At 44.7% G+C, this 20,426-nt stretch overlaps 2 protein-coding genes across 3 annotated transcripts in view; one reads left to right on the plus strand and one right to left on the minus strand.

The window, feature by feature from the left end:
- Window positions 1-8,266: 8,266 nt before the first annotated feature.
- CLDN25 (claudin 25) lies at window positions 8,267-8,953 on the minus strand. Its single transcript, XM_045892897.1, has one exon. The coding sequence runs from the start codon at window positions 8,951-8,953 to the stop codon at window positions 8,267-8,269; it is 687 nt and encodes a 228-aa protein (XP_045748853.1).
- Window positions 8,954-14,522: 5,569 nt separating this feature from the next.
- ZW10 (zw10 kinetochore protein) overlaps window positions 14,523-20,426 on the plus strand; it is a 32,210-nt gene continuing 26,306 nt past the window's right edge. The window contains exons 1-2 of one of the 2 annotated variants that reach the window (XM_045895006.3): window positions 14,523-14,727; window positions 16,737-16,871. In XM_045895006.3, coding sequence (XP_045750962.1) covers window positions 14,623-14,727; window positions 16,737-16,871 — 240 coding nt within the window. In that variant the 5' untranslated portion in view covers window positions 14,523-14,622. The remainder of the gene's footprint in view (window positions 14,728-16,736; window positions 16,872-20,426) is intronic. The other variant, XM_045895007.3, reaches the window with a different exon arrangement.

Genomic DNA, 20,426 nt, shown 5'->3' on the forward strand with positions numbered 1-20,426 from the left:
GAACTGCTATATTTTAATATTCCTCATGTAGCACTTGACTTTGATAGAGCTATAGAATAATGTATTTCTATATAATTCACCTTTAATTCCCATAAATACATCAGTTCCTTAAAGTCTGCACAAGCTGAACTCAGCTACTTGTCATTAAGTTACTTTTTTCTGAACCTTGAAAAAAATTCTCTACATTCTTCCTAAGTTGTGGAACAATCCACTGACCTATTACTCTCCTGCCAGTCGGAGTAGAGCTGACTTAAGAGATTTTCAGGACATTTCCATGTCTTCCTCCTTTCAATTCTCTTGCTTGTTGCTTTGCCCATTAGGTTGTTGGCTAATTATGAGGATACCTCAACCTCCTATTGACCATTTACAGACAGGTGAATGGGTCCTATAGGACAGAGACCTGGTCTCTTCCCTTCTCACAATAAGATCAGCCTGATTGCTCCTATGACACCAGGAGGACGAGAAATTGTGTTAATAAGTGATGAACAGGAATATTAACTTTGAGTAGAAGTAGGGGAGAGACCTTGTATAGAATGTAGGTGACTTGGAATTGATATGCTCGCACAAAAGTGGCCCAGGAACTACCAGTGGTGAGCTTTGAAAATTACATGTGTGCTAGACCTAGTGTTAATCATATTCATGTCTAGAGTCCTGGTAGTGGGCTAGAGGTATCGTTGCATGCCAAAGATAGTCTTCCCAAATTAGCATTCAGATGTTAACAGTAAGGACAGATTTCCCAGTGATGACCTGGCAGTGGCATGGTTATTCACTAAGTCATCTTGACTGTCCCTGCTTAAGGAATAGCCATGAGACCGAACAGGTCCCCAGCTTTCCTGATTTATAAGTCACTGCTGAACCAATGTCTCTTATAAGAAGAAATGGACCCTCCACTCTATGGTCAACTAATCTTTGACAAAGCAGGAAAGAATGTCCAATGGAAAAAGGACAATCTCTTCAATAAATGGTGCTGGGAAAATTGGACAGCCACATGTAGAAGAATGAAACTGGACCATTTCCTTACACCATATACAAAAATAGACTCAAAATGGTTGAAAAAACTAAATGTGAGATGGGAATCCATCAAAATCCTAGAGGAAAACACAGGCAGCAACCATTTCGACCTCGGCCGCAGCAACTTCTTGCTAGACATGTCTCCAAAGGCAAGGGAAACAAAAGCAAAAATGAACTACTGGGACTTGATCAAGCTGAAAAGCTTCTGCACAGCAAAGGAAACAGTCAACAAAACTAAAAGGCAGCCTAGGGAATAGGAGAAGATATTTGCAAATGACATATCAGATAAAGGGCTAGTATCCAAGATCTATAAAGAACTTATCAAACTCAGCACCCAAAACCAAATAATCCAGTCAAGAAGTGGGCAGAAGACATGAACAGACATTTTTCCAAAGACATCCAAATGGCTAACAGACACATGAAAAAATGCTCCACATCACTCGGCATCAGGGAAATAGATATCAAAACCACAATGAGATATCACCTCACACCAGTCAGAATGGCTAAAATTAACAAGACAGGGAATAACATATGTTGGTAAGGATGTGGAGAAAGGGCAACCCTCTTACACTGTTGGTGGGAATGCAAGCTGGTGCAGCCACTCTGGAAAACAGTAAGGAGGTTCCTCAAAAAGTTGAAAATAGAGCTCCCCTACGACCCAGCAATTGCACTACTAGGTATTTACCCCAAAGATACAGATGTAGTGAAAAGAAGGGGCACCTGCACCCCAATGTTCATAGCAGAAATGTCCACAATAGCCAAACTGTGGGAAGAGCTGAGATGGACATCGACAGATAAATGGATAAAGATGTGGTTCATATATACAATGGAATATTACTCAGCCATCAGAAAGGATGAATACCTGCCATTTATGTCGACGTGGATGGAACTGGAGGGTATTATGCTGAGTGAAATAAGTCAATCAGAGAAAGAAGTGTATGGTTTCACTCATGTGGAATATAAGAAGCAGCACAGAGGATCATAGAGGAAGGGAGGGAAAACTGAATAGGAAGTCATCAGAGAGAGAGAAAAACCATGAGAGACTCTTAACTCTAGGAAACAAACTGAGGGTTGCTGGAGGGGAGGTGGGTAGAGGGATGGGGTAATTGGGTGACAGGCATGAAGGAGGGCACGTGATGTGATGAGTGCTGGGTGTTACACACAACTGATGACTTATTGAACACTACATCTGAAACTAATGATGTACTGTATGTTGGCTAATAGAATTTAAATTAAAAAAAAAAAAAAAAAAGATGTTCCATGGAAAGAATATTGACATCAGAATCCTACCCGTCTGAGTTCAAAGGCTGGCTGAACCTGTTTTCCCGGTCTATAAAACCGGAAAATACTTACCTTGTAGTTATGTTTTAAGAGTCAAGGAGAAAAGAGAAGTAGCAATGACTCAATGTGAGTAGAGCCCCACATGCAGTTCTCAGGGGGAAATTTGTCACAGGGTGAGAATTTTAAGGGTTGGCCTGGCCTGTGCAGGGCCCACAGGTGGGTTCTAAGTATTTGGGGCATAGGTAGGTATCTAGAGGGTTATGGGCTTCTGGCAAATAGAAGTGTTAGTATTGGCCAATCTGACTGGGAGAGAGAACTGTTGACGGGATCAAAGCTTATGCTGGATAGAAGAATCACGGCATCTTCTATCTGATTCTTCTCCTGTTTTAGAAACATTTTTTCCTTTAATCATGTTATTGAAAAGCTTGGACTCGATAAGGTACAGCAAGTCAATGGCTTTCTTTTTGTTTCCACTGCCACCTTCCAATATGATCCTGTGGATCCTCTTCTTCCCTGCCCCTGACAACATCTCAGGAAGACAGCGTGGCTTTCTTGTCATGTGGGAGTGTTAAAACAATGATTTTCATGTATTGCAGAGCCCAGACCAATCTAGATCAAAAGTTTGCTCATTCGCTTTTAGGTGCTTCTCCTCTCGCCTGAGCTCAGGCTGAGGCCTGAAGGTCAGGGACTAGCAGTGAGGAAGGAGCCGCAGGATGTCCTCACACTTGCCCTGCTCTGTGCCCCTCCTCACCCCCAACTCCTGGCTCCCCAGCTCCAGGCTTTGCAAGAGAAGACAAAGGATGTTGTCTACTTTTTAAATAAAAACAGTAATACCCTCTTGGTTCTCAAACATCCTTTATTATGTCAGGAATGCAATTATTAGCTCTTGTGTGGGATATTTTATGGGTTCTCCAGAGAACCCCGTAGAAAACCTCCGCACTGTCCTTTGATGTGGCTTTTGGACTTCCTGGCTGACCTCTTACAGACCTTCTAAGCCCCTAGTTAGGTCATTCACCCCTCCCAGCAGTGCTCTGGGACAGTGTCACCCAGACTGCCTCCCCTGCATCCACTTGGGCTGTGCAGAGCTCAGTACCCTGGCCCCACAAAGGCCAAGGGCACCTGCTGCCGCCATGCCCCTCTCTGGCCAGCCTCCTGCCGCAGACGGCCTCGGTGGGCATCAGGCACCCTTCTCTTGTACCTCCACAACACAGATCAGGTTTTCTCAAGAACTTTCTTGGGCACCATCCTAAGGGCAGCAGGCGTGGGCCTACAGAGTTTCCGGAGCTCAGCAGGTGTGGGATGGGTATGTTTCAGATATTGTCTTCCTTCTTAGAAAGAACTCCTGTCTCTGCGTGGTTCTCTTGAGGTCCACCTCCACCCTATTCTTCACATGGAAGGGTAGGGAATATCACCATACCCACCAACTGCTATGAATTCCCTTCCAAGAATCCTCCCTAATGAATCTGTGTGCTTCTCTTATGTAGGCTGTTGGGTGTGGGCCTGGCCAGCTTGGCCCCTTCTGAGAAGCAGTGTGTTGAGCCTCTCTCTTTGGAATAGGGGGCACATAGGGCGCCTGGGTGGCTCAGTTGGTTAAGCAACTGCCTTCGGCTCAGGTCATGATCCTGGAGTCCCTGGATCGAGTCCCGCATCGGGCTCCCTGCTCAGCAGGGAGTCTGCTTCACCCTCTGACCCTCCCCCCTCTCACGTGCTCTCTCTCAAATAAATAAATAAAATCTTAAAAATAAATAAATAAAAATTAAAAAAAATAGAATAGGGGGCACATAGCACCCATGGGCCTTGGCTTTGAGGCCTTATTAAAAATTCTGGGCAACAGAGAAGTCCATTCTACATTCTATAAACATGGATGAAGTAGCAAGAAGAATGGCTTAAAAAATAAATACATCAAACAGAGTGGAAAGTGACCTCTGGGGTCTTTCATTCTATGTTCAAGGCCAGTGACTACAAACATTTTCCTAACTCTGTCATATTGTCTTAGTCTGGCTGCTAAGACACATCTCCTGTCCAGAAGCTCATGAAACTATTTCTTTTTTTTTTTTTTTTAAGATTTTATTTATTTATTTGACAGAGAGACAGCGAGAGCAGGAACACAAGCAGGGGGAGTGGGAGAGGGAGAACAGGCTTCCTGCCGAGCAGGGAGCCCAATGTGGGACTCGATCCCAGGACCCTGGGATCATGACCTGAGCCGAAGGCAGACGCTTAACGACTGAGCCACCCAGGCGCCCTCATGAAACTATTTCTGACTTCTCTCCCATCCCCAAATGTGTCTAATCCACATCGGCTTCCCTTAGGACCTTTTCTCTAGATCTAGTCTCAGAGGCTCACAAGGGTAACAGATGAGTATTTTCATAGGGGCCTTCTGGAATGCCTTAGCTGCTAATGGTGAAGTTTTCAGACCCTGTTGAGAGAAGATGACACCGAGGCACGTCCAATTCCAAGGACATCAAATTTGGGGAGTCCCTGAGTTATTTTCTTACAACACTTTGCCCATAATGAATGCTTTTGACTTGGAATTCTGATTGACTGGTATTCTTTGCTGTTTCTAGTACACATGACAACACACAGCTCTCCCTGGGTAACCACAATAAAGAAATGTTCCTAATGTTAGGATAATTTACTGCAAGTCTTTAGGAGAAAAGGCTGAGTTGAAGCTAAGATTTAATTAGTTCTATTTTATTTCTCATTATTTTCCCTACAAAGCAGATAGATGAAAAGTGGTGGTTTTAAGTGAAACGCATCTTCTTCCTCAGACTCTTTCTCGAAACATGGCTTCACACTCCCTTCTGGGAGTGACATGCTGTTGATTACTTGGGAATCAATCAACAATCCCCATCCCATCCCCATTTTTTTAAAAAAAGCCTTTGTGTCCTTTATAAGAAGAATTAGGAAGAGAAAATATTTTCTTAACAAATCTTTAGTTTGGACTTTGTGTTCTCTCTTTTTTTTGGCAGTGGAAGCCATAGTCACATGCTGATGATAAGTATCCCATTAGCACCTGCAAACATGGGATTAGGATGAGCTGTGAGCCCCCAGCAGGAACAGGTGAGCCGCCTGGCAACAGAAACCCTGTTTAGGCCTCAACAAAAACACAAAGGACAAGATTTTTCTTTGTAGGTCTTTGATTTTTTTTTTTTTTTCTTCTGCTTCAGTGCTAGTTTTTCCTTTGGTCTGGCAGATTGTCTCAGCCTCCCGTCTTCATGAAGCGACAGGATGGGATGAAGAAAGAATGCCCTGGCATCTCCACAGCCCTGGATTCTAGTCCGGAGCAGCTAATGACTCACAGTGGGCATGTTGCCCAAGGTTTCTGAATCTCAAGTTCCTCCTTAGCAAAACAAAGACTATCGGCTCTCGCGACCTCAAAAAAAAAAATCACTAAAAACACCCCTCTCAAGATGTGTTAAGTAAAACTACCAAGATACATGGAGGTGTTTTGTAAACTCTGAAACCCTGCACAGCCGTGTCATCGGGAAACCTCATGGGGATGAGGTGTGAGAGGAGGAGAGCAGGTACAGCGGGGGTAACCTGGGGCTGAGTTCCCACTCCTGGCCACATGCTGGGCCTCCTGTGGTCCTGAAAATGGAGACAATGCTCCATAAGGTGAAGGACAGACTCTGCAAGATCTGGCTCCTTCCTATGTCACTACACTTTTCTCTCTTCATCCAGAACTGCTCTCCGTCCTTCACCTTTTAGCCAGTTATCACTTCCTTAGGGTATCCATCCATGACTCCTTGACTAGGTTACAATTTCTCCTATTGCGTGATCTTGTAGAAGCACGTAGCTTTCCGAATTTGTCACATGTGTCATGGTTACAATTTCCCTTTATCTAGGTGATTTCACATTAATATTTGTCTCCCCTATCTGCCTCTATGAGGGGCAGAGATAAATTTCGTCTTTTACCATTTTATTCCCGGTTCCTAGCAGAATGCCGGGGGTATGGTAGGTGCTTAGTGCATATTTGTTAAATGAATGAATAAGTGACCAGGTGGATGAATGATGGGATGGGCCCATCTTGGAGATCCTTTGGGATCCAAGGTTAACTCTAGGATATTTGAGCCTCACTCCTGAGAAGGAATAGTTGACGAAATGGGCATTGGAACCCTAGAAAGCCAGAAAATGACTTTGGTGCAAACTGCCCTTTTATGCTTAGAAATTTATTTACCTAACTAAGGTCATTTGGATGTGTGGACATCGAGTGGGCATACACAAAAGGACATGCATAAAAGGGAAAGGAGCTTTCTGGAGAAAGCATGACTCCTAGAGAGAACCCCACTCTGGGTAAGAAGATAAACGTTGCCAGAGATGAAGTTGCACCTGGGCAGACTTGTTTCCTCAGGAAAACAAACAAACCAAAAAACCCATGTTATTTCTCTAAGGAGGGAACTGGCCTGGGCTATGCTGGCAAACTTGTTTATACTCGTGTTGGGGTGTGCATTCTTGCTTGAGCAGCGGCTATCTGAAGACGCCAGGGCTACTCGGTGGAGGTGCAAGAGGCGAAGGAGCACAAGCAGAGGACGCCTCAGAGCTCAGCAGGCCAAGTGCAGCGCCAGCCTGGGGGGCGTGACTCTCCTCAGCTCTGCAAGCCATCCGGCCTGCCTCTGAGCTTGGGGAAGTGACCCGCTTGGGGACATTGGGAGCCAGCACCTTTATTCTCCTGCAGGAATCATCGACTCTTTCGACTGATTAAGGGAGTGGGGGACAGATGGCAGTGAGAGAAACAGGGTGGGTAACGCGTGGTGATTTCTGCCGACACACAGGCTTATGAATAAACGTGAGGCTCCTCCTTGAGGACTTGCACAAATGCCTGAGGAAGACCTGGGGGCGGGGTAGTCAGGCTGAGGGCCTGCCAGGGCAGGTGGGACAAGCAAAGGAACTGGGGTTAATTGTTGTGAAGGGGACTTTTATTTGTAGCCACAGCCTGGGTAGATCTGCTGACATTGGGGTTCCATTTTAAAGGATGCATAAAGTGAATTTGCCTATGGTAGAAGACGTTTCTGAGAAGCTGCTAATTCCCTCCACATCCATGCCCACGTTGGGCAGTTCCTGGGCATAGCCACTCTGTGGTAATCAATTTGTGCCAGTGTGCCTGGGACTCTCCTAGCTTTAGCACCGAAAGTGCCCAGTTCTGGGCAACCCGGGACGGTTGTTCACCCTATGACTCATTCACACTATTTCTTAACTTCACGCTGAGAAGACAGAGCTGACCACACACAGCCTCACAATATAGCAAAAACAAGAATATGTCTTCTTCTGGGATATTAAGAATCTACAGAACCAATAGATACTGTAAAGTCCCCTTCAAATTGTGTACCTGAGAAGGAAAATGAACACAAGGAATCTTCCTATGTTAAGGTGCTATCCTGAGCCAATAATTCATTTTACATTCTCCAGCATTTCTTTTTTTTTTTTTTTTTAAGATTTTATTTATTAGAGAGAGAGAGAGAGAGAGAGCCTGCACACGAGCCGGGGTGGAGTGGGGGGCAGAGGGAGAGGGAGAAGCAGACTCCCGGCTGAGCAAGGAGCCTGATGCGGGGCTTGATCCCAGCACTCTGGGATCATGACCTGAGCTGAAGGCAGAGGCTTAACCCTGAACCACCCAGGCACCCCCACAACATTTCTATTTATATCTACAGTGGCTATTCATACTAGATTTTCTGTGATAGATGTAATTTTGCAATATATTTAGTAATGAATCAAGTATATAATTAATGTTATGAGTTTAAAAGCATTTTAAACAAGTAAAATCTAAATCAGAAAAACATGTTTGTTAGAAATTCTGCCTTGATTTTTCATTCTGAAATTATGGATCACCATATCACCAAGATAGTCAAATCCTTAACAAATGGGACAGTGACTACCACCCCCATATATGCAAATAAATAGAGCGGTGAAAGATAAGGAAGAGAAAGGATTCTACTGACATTCCTTTGTTCCAGAGATTCCTTGGCAGAAGCAGTTCCTAGATGAATAGGTTCCTAGGTCTTGTTGTTAGATAGAAGGAATCACTGGACTCGTCTGCTGCGGCATAGAATGGTGGGGCTGTAGGGCCAGCCATCTGGAGAGAGGGCACATCTTCTTTTCCCAGACAGGCTGAGAAGATGAGGAATAACCCACCGAGGGCCAGGAAAATCCCAGCAGCCCAGCCCAGGTAGAGGGCATCTCCAAACTCCCAGCGAGGCACAATCTCAGGGATGCTGTTATCCCAGAAGTCTTGGATTGTAGCATAGGCCACCCAAGAGACTGGAAAGAGGGTAGTGGCTGAAGCTGATGCTTCCAAAGTCCCTCCCAGAAGGCAAAGCCGCCTCTTAAAGACCCATCTGATCCTGTGAAACTGGAAGCATTCGGACCCAAAGCCAGAGAGCAGAAGCCCCAGTAGCCCCAGCCCATGGGAGGCTACCATGAGAATGCGGGATACCTGGAGCTCCTGGGGCAGAGACAAGAAGGACTCAAAGGCCTTGCACACGGCAACGTCCTCCTGATTCACGCAGACCTCCCAAAGCCCCATAATCCAGGTCTCCATTTCGTTCAGTTCCAAATTGAGAGTTTTCCACTGAGGCAGGATGGTGGTGACACAGGAGCAGACCCAGCCGAGGAGAGAGAGGAGCAGTCCTCCAAGCTGGGCTTTCCCGCGGAAACTCCAGGCCATGGCTGCTCCCACTGCAGAGGCAGAAAGCAAAGGACAGGCGGCTCGGTGACTGGTTAGCAAGGAGTACTTTTGGGGATGCCCAGTGGAAGGTCTTTCACATTTGGATAGGGCTCTTGTTTTAGTTCTTAGGCAGCAGCTGAGGCAGGTGCCAGCAACTTGGCAATGTTAGGTTCAGGGGGTGTGCCCAAGATCGGATGTGGGCGTGGGTTCTGGGGGAGGGCCCCATGAGAGGCAAAAAAAGCCAGATGGTAAACCATCAATATCTATTTGATAAGTAAATTCATAAACTTGAAGGTAAAATCACTCCCCTGTTCCGAGATGATGAGAATGGTGTTCTGGGAATATACATTGATGTAATCTTTCTGGAGGACAACATGACTTCATATTTCATACTTTTATTTTTTTAAAGATTTATTTATTTATTTGAGAGAGAGAGAGAGAGGAGGGGCAGAAGGAGAGGGAAAGAAATCCTCAAGCAGACTCCCTGCTGAGCATGGACCCCCCCCCCCATGCAGGACTCGATCCTAAGACCCTGACATCATAACCTGAGCCGAAACCAAGAGTTGGACACTTAACCCACTGAGCCACCCAGGCATCCCTCGTATTTCATACTTTTAAATATGCACATACTTTGATCCAGCACCTTACCTCCAGGACCTGACCCTAATTTATTGTGAGTATATACAAAGATTATGAAAATGTCCATTGAAATATTGGTTAGTACTGGGCAGCCATTTTAAAATGATGTAGAAGAAATTTCAATGACATGAAAAATATTTTTGATTTGTCGTTAAGTGAGACAGGCAAGTGACTGACCAATCAGTATATAGAGCATGTAGAGTACAATTTCACTTTCAAAAAAGAGTGTACATCTATATCTACGTATATACATAGCATATATCACAAAATGTTAACCATGGTTATTTTAGTGGAAGGATTATGGATAGTTTTTATTTCCTTATTTGTGATTATCCATGTATTTTATATATTTTACAAGTGAATCAGTTAATACTTTTGTAAGCAGGAAACAAATAGAAAATGCCTCACCCGTGGGGCGCCTGGGTGGCTCAGTCATTAAGCGTCTGCCTTCGGCTCAGGTCATGATCCCAGGGTCCTGGGATCGAGCCCCGCATCGGGCTCCCTGCTCGGCGGGAAGCCTGCCTCTCCCCCCTCCACTCCCCCCGCCTGTGCTCCTCTCTCAATGTGTCTCTCTCTGTCAAATAAATAAATAAAATCTTTAAAAAAAAAAAGAAAAGAAAAGAAAATGCCTCACCCGAAGAAGCAATCCAGACCCTGAATCCGCCAGGAGGGAAGCGCTCCCTCCCTCCCCCACCCCGCCCAAGCTCCGGCTGTAGGACAGTGGCTGTAAGAGGTGGTACCCATGTCAGCTTTCATTCTGATGTGTTGCTATTGCCAAAAGGCAGGTTCTGACAGCAAAGGAAATAATTTGCATTTACTGAGTCTGGCTAAATGCCAGACTTTTGACCAGATACTTTATCCGTATTTAATTTCCACCCCACCGCTGTGAGATACATGTTAGGTAACGTACCAGGGTGCCCCAGCTGGTAAGCAACGGATCTAGCTCCTGAGCCATGTGGTTTCAGCCCCTGTCACTTCAGGTCCCTGTCTCCAGGCCGCCACGGTGACTCCCCCTGCCCTGCGCCTGCACACCAATGACATAGCATTTGGGCAAGGTTAATCTTTATGGCAAAACACCGAAGAAAATTGGGATTTCTTATAATGAAGACACACATGTTGACCAATGTATTCCCCTATTCATATTTTAAGCTACTGATTGTCCTATGGTGCACTAGGAAGGGGAAGCGGGAGGGAAGGATCTAAGAAAACACTACCTTGACTTTATCTGAATGATGTCTCAATATAGTCTGATCAGATTATCAGTGGTGTGGGGATGGAGGGAGGGGACCAGAATCATCTCGCAGGCCCTTTTTTTTCTTTTATGTTTTATTATAGAACATTTCTTTTTTTTTTTTTTTTAAAGATTTTATTTATTTATTTCACAGAGACACAGCGAGAGAGGGAACACAAGCAGCGGGAGTGGGAGAGGGAGAAGCAGGCTTCCCACTGTGCAGGGAGCCCGACGTGGGGCTCGATCCCAGGACCCTGGGCTCATGACCTGAGCCGAAGGCAGACACTTAATGACTGAGCCCCCCGGGCGCCCCAATTATAGAACATTTCAAATACATACACAAGTAGAGCAAATGGAAAAAGAAATTTCATGTCCTACCACCCAGCTTCAGAAATTATCCACACAGGCAGCTCCTTCTGCCCACAGGTCCTGTCCCTGTGCTTTAATAGAACCACCTTTTTGCACCAAAAAAAAAAAAGAAATTATCCACACATACTGATCTTATTTCATACATGCCCACATCCACCATCTGCATCCCTCCCTTCACACTGTTTTGAAGCAAATGGGGTGCTCTCTCAAATTGTAGGCGCCTTCTGCTGTTTTTGTAACAACCACATGTTCTAATCAACACAATGGCAAAATATTATGCATCCCTGGAAATGCTGTCTGCTTGCACCATATTCATCCAGGTTTGTATTTGATATTTTCCTTCTTGAACACAGCCATGCCACATGTATATGAGCTCTGATAGGTCAGGAGGAATTCTTTCAGACAACACTCCTTATTCCCTCGCCTTTTCTTCAGAGCCCTTTCTTTCCTTTTTCTTTTTTTTTTTAAGATTTATTTTTCTGGGTGCTTGGGTGGCTCAGTCAGCTAAGCGTCTGCCTTTGGCTCAGGTCATGATCCCAGGGTCCTGGAATTGAGCCCTGCATCGGGCTCCCTGCTTCTCTCTCTCCCTCTGCTCCTCCCCTGGCTTTTATTTGAGAGCGTGTGCATAGTGGGGGGAGGGGCAAGGGAGAGACAGAGAGAGAGAGAAGGAGAGAGAACCTTAAGCAGACTCCCTGCTGAGCGCAGAGCCTGACACGGCGGGACTCGATCCCATGACCCTGAGATCATGACCCGATCCCATGACCCTGAGATCAAGACCTGAGCAGAAAACAAGAGTTGAAAGCTTAACTGACTGAGCCACCCAGTCACCCCTTTCAGAGCCCTTTCTTGACAATTTGTGAAAATCTGTGAGTTGGGAGACATATAAACCATGATAAGTGTGAACTGTGGAGGAGGTCAGGTTAGTCAGGGAAAACAAAACCCACTCATTTTATTAATTTCTTTTTATTTATTCAGGTAGTCATTCATGCCTGTCTGCACTGTGTGTAGCAATCCCACTCCATTCCTTCTTTCTTCTCCTTCCTCAGTCTAACTCTGGCTCTTCCTGGCCTTTCCCTGCAAACTTGAGGGGCAGTCTGCCACTTATCCGGTGGCCTCTCTGCCCAGGGAGGGGCAGAACTCTGCAGTTGCATTTGTGGGTCTGACCCACGGATTGATTTCCTGGAGAAGATTCTAGAACCTCAACCTCAAAGTGGCATCTCCTTCCATTCTCAGTTCAGATTCCTTCTTCTTCGCTCTCTCTTTTTTTTTAAGATTTTATTTATTTGACAGAGAGAGACATGGCAAGAGAGAGAGACATGGCAAGCAGGGGGAGTGGGAGAGGGAGAAGCAGGCTTCCCGCAGAGCAGGGAGCCCGATCTGGGGCTCGATCCCATGACCCTGGGATCATGACCTGAGCCAAAGGCAGACGCTTAATGACTGAGTCACCCAGGAGCCCCAGTTCAGATTCCTTCTTACTGTGAAACTTTTCTGGTTCAATCAGGGACTGGGTGCTCCTCCTCCATTATTTCCTCTGCCCTTTGTATCTTCCTCAGAGATGGCTTCAGCTTTGGGGTCTGTTACTTGCACAGGCCCCTTCTCAGGCCTGCACCTAATTTTGTATTTATTTTCTATTCTTTTCCTTAAAGAGTCCTCCCCTTCCCAGCAACTGGATAAGACTTAGGCCCTGGACTGATCTGGATTGATCTCTCATTTACCTTCAAGATGGCAGTGATCATATTTCCTGGGATTATTTATTCACACATTTTGGATTTCCAGCCTAGCCCAGTGTCTGTCGTACGTAGTTGCTCAATAAATATATAAGTTTTCAGGAATGTCCCCTGCAGGTCCTTCTTTCTCACTGGGCATTTAGTAGTAGTACCATTTAGAATTCAAAGTGAGGCTGACAGGTGTACTGAACAGAAGTTGATTTGGTTTTCTAGGGAGAGACGGCTTCCCAGCACGTTATGGCTGTCCTTTGTGCTTCCTGTCTCAATCCCAGTTTCATTTCCTTTGCTCATGTCACAGAAAGCTGCCCTTGCCTCACTGGGATAAGCAGATAGTCCCGTAGGCACTCAAAATTGACAAGGACTTTAGGGTCAGCATCTACGTGGGGTCAACCCTCACCAAATACCTTTTTAAAAAATTAAAGATGACATTTTAATCAAAGCAGAACAGAAAAATAGGAAAACAGGGCAAAAAAGAGAAAAAATACCATAAGTCTGCCACTCAGATAATTTGGTGTATATCCTTTACCACTCTATATGTATCTATATCTATTTATTTTAAAAAACAACCATCGTGTACATAGTATGTTATGAACATCTTTCAGTATGTAACACGTGCAAATAATGAAACAATTTTTTAAAACTTTTGATAAAGTTAATTTGTAACCTCTGATAGAAAGGGTTAAGTATCTTGCTCTAGTCTACACAATACTAATGTTATTTATGCTTAGGTAATATGAATAATATAAAAAATATAAATATGTAATGGGGGCACCTGGGCCTCAGTTGGTTCAGCCTTTGCCTTCAGCTCAGGTCATGATCTCAGGGTCCTGGGATTGGGAACCCACCTTGATCTTTTTTCGTTAAATATTCACCCTCAAGGTGACATTTTAATCAAAGCAGTACAGAAAAATAGGAAAACAGGGCAAAAAAGAGAAAAAAATACCATAAGTCTGCCACTCAGATAATTGCCCTCCCCCGCCCCCCAAATCAGGCTCTCTGCTCAGCAGGGAGTCTGCTTCTCCTCTCCCTCTGTGCCCCTGGGAGCGCTCTCTCACAAATAAATAAATAAAAATCTTTAAAAATATATATAAAAATGTATTACAAAGAAGAAACACATGTGTATTTGTTACACAGATGTAGTATGTATGTACATAGATTGCATTGTAAACCATGCAACATAAAAGGAGTGCAATTTAGTCAGACTTTTTTTATGAGGTTACGCCACTTCGTTTGCACAACTCCAGAGGGCACTATTCATATAGATTCTGACGGCCGCTGCAGCCCTTGAGGGTGAATATTTAACGAAAAAAGATCAAGGTGGGTTCCTCGGGTATTCCAGCTCAATGAATTTCACAGTTAAGCGTTTTGAAGTTGAGAAAGCTTCATTTAGGACTGGTTTTTAAGTAAAAACATTTCATTTCTTCCAGCGAAAAACAGGCGGAAAGAGACAAGCGATTTGAAAACAGCCAGGGAGGGAAACGCGTCTTCCCCAGTTTGCCAGCTACGGGACACCGTGGAAATTCCACGCTAGGACAGTCGCGGTGCCTGCTGGGAGTTGTAGTGCGTCCTCGCCTCCGGAGCCACGGTCTGGGCCCCGCGAGACTCAGTTTCCCGGCAGGCCGCGCGCCAACCCCGCCGGCGGGACTGGGGCTGCCGCGCTGGCCGCAAGAGTGGCCCTGTCCGTCTTGGTTCCAGTCGTGGCGATGGCTTCGTTCGTGACGGAGGTTCTGGCACACTCGGGGAGGCTGGAGAAGGAGGATCTGGGCACTCGGATCAGCCGCCTGACCCGGCGGGTGGAGGAGATCAAGGTGAAGGCCCAGCAGCCGGGGGCTGACTGAAAAGGGACGCCGAGTCCGTTTGTGGAGGGACCGGGAAAGGAGTGGGGGCTAAGGGCAGAGAGAGGGGGTATGAGCAGAGTCCGGTGCGGGGGCCGAGTGAGAAGAATGTGAAGTGGGAGGGCTGGGAAGTGTGTGGATTGGGGAGGGGCGCGGAGGGGAGCCCAGACGGGTTGGGGAGTGAGGAGGCGCGGCGGCCTGGCGTCTGGGGGAGGAGGAGGCGGTGGCCGAGGAGTGCTGGGCCGTGGGGCTAGGGTGGGGATCGGTCAGGTCGGGGGCTTTGCTCCACAGGAAGACTGTGGAGACCAGCAGAGGAGGGGGGTCTGGAAGCCCCGAGGTGTCCAGGGAGGGAGCATGTGCGAAGGATGGAAATGCGGACAGGACCACCTTCCTGGTTTGTGTTTATCTCCTCCGCCCACTCCTTTTTACACCATTTGCTGGTGAATAAAACAGCTTTGGGAGAATGCTACCATTCTCCTCTCTGAAATTTTTGTTGTTCCAGTCTGTGAACATGTTTATGAAGCTCTGGTCTTCATCCCCAAGTCCCTTGAGGCTGCTCTGAGTGTTGTAAAACAGGACCCTGCTGTCTTGAGGTTGATACCAACTCAAAAAGCACGTCGCTATTCACAGTTTCACTCTGCATTGGTATCCTTCCCTTGCCAGTCTTTGCCCACATCTTTGTTGCTTTCATTTAAAGTTGTGTGCACCTGCGTTAAGTGTGGATTTCAGGGAGCAAGTTTGGCACCCTGTCATAGAGGCACAAGAAGTAGGTCTTCCTAACAACCCCTGATTGTACAAAAATGGTTTCCTGACTTGTGAGTATTCATGTTACGGCCATCTCTTCTTTAACAGGGCTTTAGGGGTTTTCACCATTTTTTATGTGGTGGAAAGACTATTAAGCTACCTTAGCATGGCACTCAAGGCTCCTACTGTTCTGGACCTAACTTTCCTTTTACTGGGTTTCTTTCCCTCACCAACTTGGACCTTCAGCCAACTGACAATTACTTTCTTTTTTTTTTTTTTTAAAGATTTTATTTATTTGACAGAGAGAGATAGCCAGAGCAGGAACACAAGCAGGGGGAGTGGGAGAGGGAGAAGCAGGCTCCCCGCCGAGCAGGGAGCCCGATGCGGGGCTCGATCCCGGGACTCCAGGATCAGGACCTGAGCCGAAGGCAGTCGCTCAACCGACTGAGCCACCCAGGCGCCCTGACAATTACTTTCTATGCTCCAAGCAGACCCAGTATTTTCCTTGGTTCCCAGATTTTGCTTATGTGGCCCTCTTTTCATCTTTTTTAATGTCCTATCTCAAATCTAGTTTCCTGCATATAAAGTATCTTCATTTTTCCCTCAAGCAGAGGTGATCTCTTTCTCATTTGTGTTTCTGGAGGACATTAACTCTTCCTATATTACATTTTTATATTCTGTTACTTTATAGTAATTTTTCTACTTAAAAATAATTTATGGGCAGGCATAATTTTTTCTGGTATTTTCCAAAGCTTTCAGTGCAGAGTATTCAATAATTTGTTTATTGATGAAGCTCAAATTAAGTTAGAGTTTTAAGATTAGGCCTTAAAATTGTATAAGCAAAAAGATAGAAATTCATAAGTTGAAGTATACAGATTGTGGATTTATCTGTTTGCTTTTTCTAGTAGCTATATGATTAAAGTTGGTGGCTGCAGTCTGAGCTAATCTAGTTTAATATGAGAACTTCTGGCTCCCCCTTTTCTTTTTCAGCATTTATACAACTTTTGGGCACTGTTTGGTGATCATTGTCTTCTTGCATCCTAATAATGTTATGGGATCCTTAAAGGTGGGAGAAATGTGTTTTTCAAAGAAACCCATTGGCTTGGAGGAAAAATGAAGGGGTGTGGGTAACTGGCCAGAAGGCTCCAGCATGGAGGATTCCTTATGGAAGATGAGCTGTATATTTTTAATAGAGTTCTCTACTCATCTCACTGTAATTCTTCTGTCTTATTTTATAGGGTGAAGTGTGCACTATGATCAGCAAGAAGTATAGTGAATTCCTGCCTAGCATGCAAAGTGCACAGGACCTGGTTACCCAAGTGGATAAGCTATCTGAGGACATTGACCTGCTGAAATCCAGGATAGAGAGTGAGGTAAAAATGGTTCATTATATTGGTTAGGTTTGTAGGATGGTAGTTCAGCTGCCTGATTGCTCAGACAGTTCAATTCTGTGTATAAGTTTTCAAGACCTCACTTTCCTTATTGGTCAATGGAAGTTGTATAACTTTAGAGTAACTTCCAATTTTAAGATAGAAATATTTTCCAAAACTATCAACAATTTTCATAGTACATTTTTAAAGCTATAATAATAATGTCTGGCATTTGAATAGCACTTTATAAATTAGAAAAAAATAATCTTAGAATTTTATTGTCTTCAAAATAAAGCTGGGTCATTTGGACTTTTATCTCTTAGTTTAAAATGTTTAACATCTCTTAATGGCTAGCATTCTCTTATATCTATCGCTGGCCTCTACACATTCCAGCCTCAACATAATCTTGGTCGTTTGGCCTTCTCCTGGAAAATTGGCTTGATTTGCCAGCTACAACCACTCTGCTTCCTGTCATAAAGCCTCTTTATCTGGACACACAAAGAATCCTTGCCTGTCTTGTACTGTGTCACTGTGTCGGGCCAGTGCTTGCTGTGCTTCTTATGGAAGGTCTGGTGGGGTTTAGAAATGCTTACCACGTTTGCCAGAGTGCTGTCACCACAAAAAAAAGTAAGCCAGTGTGGGGCGCCTGGGTGGCTCAGTCAGTTAGGCGACTGCCTTTGGCTCAGGTCATGATCCTGGAGTCCCGGTATCGAGTCCCGCATCGGGCTCCCTGCTTGGCGGGGAGTCTGCTTCTCCCTCTGGCCCTCCCCCCTCTCATGTGCTCTCTCTCATTCTCTCTCTCAAATAAATAAATAAAAAATCTTTAAAAAAGTAAGCCAGTGTGGAAACAAAAATAGCCACTTCAAAATTTTAAAAACATTTTTCACATATATTATTTCACCAGGATTTTTTTCCTGTATTTAACTTTTAGGAAACATAGTCATTTGAAGCAAGGAAAGCTGATATTAGAGGTTTAAGCAGGTGTAATCTTCAAGGCCTTCTACATCTATTGCTAAATTATTGGGCAGGGCTTATTGATACCCCAAATCAAGATGGTGAAGTGTTTTCAAAGTCCTCAAGGAAAGATGTCCAAGTCTTTTCTCTAGGTGATAAGTTATTAAGGAAGGAAAGTGAGCAGATGTGTTTTTCAAAAGTTCTGTGTAAAACTTTAATCACAAATGGGGATTTCTAGATTTTCTAGAAAATCTATTAACAGTTCATCAGTCATTCTGATTAGAAGTTTTAATAAAAATCTGTTACTCTACAACTCTGGCACAGTTCAAATAATATTTTCAAGGTGTATTTGTAGTTAGTTGATTGTTTGATCCGTGAGTCCATAGTGCAATCTTAGACTGTACTATTAGAAATGCAGTGTCTGGAGTAAGAGAGTCATGGACTGTCCGTACCAGATTATGGTTGGTGAAATTTATTCAGTTCTGGTTGTTGCATTTTGAAAGGTGCCTGGTCTAAATGAGAAGGTCCATACCTAAACATTGTACCATCGGAAGAACAGTGAAAGAAACTGAGGATGTTTAGCCCTAGTGAGATTCAAACTTATGGCCGGGGAAGAAGAATGAGATTTAATAGGTAGATTTAATCAGTCATTTGGTATACTTATTCAGCATCTACAAGGGGTCAAACACTGTGGTAGTTACTGAACATGACAGTTTTTTATTTCAAAATGTGAATCTCTTGCCTAATGTAGATGACCAAAATAGTACGATGCACATTAAATAGAAATAATTCAATTAGAGAGGGAAAATACAGCTAAGCTTGACTTCCTATAGGAAATAGTATCAGACCAAAACCTGAAGTAATAGATAGTTAGGCAAAGAGGAAGGAAGAGTGTTTTAGGTGGCATAGGGGATAGCATTGCAGAGACATAGATGGAATGGAGAGATGTCGCTTTCGAAGAGGATTCCATATGACTCGTGGTGGGAAGGGACACGAGATGAGAATAGAAAGGTACACAAGGACCGTGTCTATCAGGTTAAGCAGTGTGGACATTATCTTGATGGCACTGTGGAAGCCATGGAGGATTTTAAACAGAGTAGTGACATCAGGTTTGAATTTTAGGAATCCCATTCTGCTTGCAGTTTGAAGAATGGACTTGGGGAGAATGAGACAGGGAAATGAGCTGGCAGTTAAAGCATTAGGAGGCAGTTAAACTAATCAGGGAAGAAAGGACAGGGTCCTGCTCTAAAGTCAGTGGCAGTGAGGATGGAGAAGAGGATGAGGATGAATCCTAGTGATATTTAAGAGATGGGATCTTTGGGACTTGATGTGGGGAGTGAAAGATGGAGGAGTCAAGGATCATGGAGAACGAGGTCATTGATGTGCCATTCACTGAAAAGAAAATCTAGAGAAAGGAGTAGGTTTTTGTGGGGTGCCTGTGGGATATGCAAATGGAGCTGCACGGTTGGAGTGTAATAAGACAAAGGCTAGACTGCAACAAGAAATGAAGAGAGAAAGTGAGAGACAGACAGACCTTGAAATGCAGTGGCTCAAATGGCTTTTTAATTGTAATAGTCCAGGCTGCCAGGCCGATTCTACACAGTCAAGAACTATGAGGGAATCTGAGATTTTAATCTGCTTGTAGGTTAGCTAGTTAGCCTGCCACAGTTTCATGGATGCTACTGGGAGACATGAGACTCCTTGGGTGAGAGATGAAGGACAGTTTATTACTCACAGCAGTGGGCAGACTGAACATTTTGTACAGAGGTTAAGAACAAAGAGGGCACGGAGGACGCACATCTATTTTCTTGACTCAGACTTGGAAATGGTTCACGTCACTTCTGCTTATATTTCATTGGTGAGATCTTAGACACATGGTCACACTCCACTGAGTGAGCCTACAAGTCTCGTCGGGTAGCCATGTGCTGTTACTGTGGAGGAATGGGAAAATGGCTTTTAGTTGGCAGTTTACACATCACCCATCCATATACGTGTTTGGAGCTTGGGAAAGTGATGTGGACTTGAGATGGAAGTCTTTAGAAATGGAAGCCATGAGCCACTGATTGCCCAGAGAGAGCGTGTAGAGCAGGATTTCTCAACCTCGACACTGTTGATATTTGGGGCTGGATAGTTCTTTGTTGTGGTGGGCTATCCTGTGCGTTGTGGGATAATCCACAGTATCTCTGGTCTCTACTCCCTAGATGCCAGTAGAACTCCCTCTGTTGTGACAACCTAAAATGTCTCCAGACACTGCCAGATATCCCTAGATGGGAGTGGGGGAAAAAATGCGATTGTTTTTTGAGAACCACTGGTTCAGGGTAGGAGGAGGGCCAGGGAGAAAGGACTGTCAATCTGTATGAAGTGGTCAGAGGAAAAATGAAGTTCCTCAAAGAAAATGAATGGCCAAAGAACTAGGAGGAGAATCAGTGGAGAATAATTTCAGGGAACCAAGGGAAGGAAAGTAATTGTACTGATAAATAGCTAGACACTGATGATGTTTGCTTTGGATTTACAACAAGGAGTTGATTGGTGTTTGGGGCACTGTTTTGGAATAGTTTTAATCGAATGGTGGGGGTAGAAACCAGATCTTGGTGAGTTGTAGAA

Source organism: Mirounga angustirostris, unplaced genomic scaffold (genome assembly GCF_029215605.1).
Source record: "Mirounga angustirostris isolate CCGP_5_RB_7025 unplaced genomic scaffold, mMirAng1.0.hap1 SCAF_13, whole genome shotgun sequence".
Classification (NCBI taxonomy): domain Eukaryota; kingdom Metazoa; phylum Chordata; class Mammalia; order Carnivora; family Phocidae; genus Mirounga; species Mirounga angustirostris.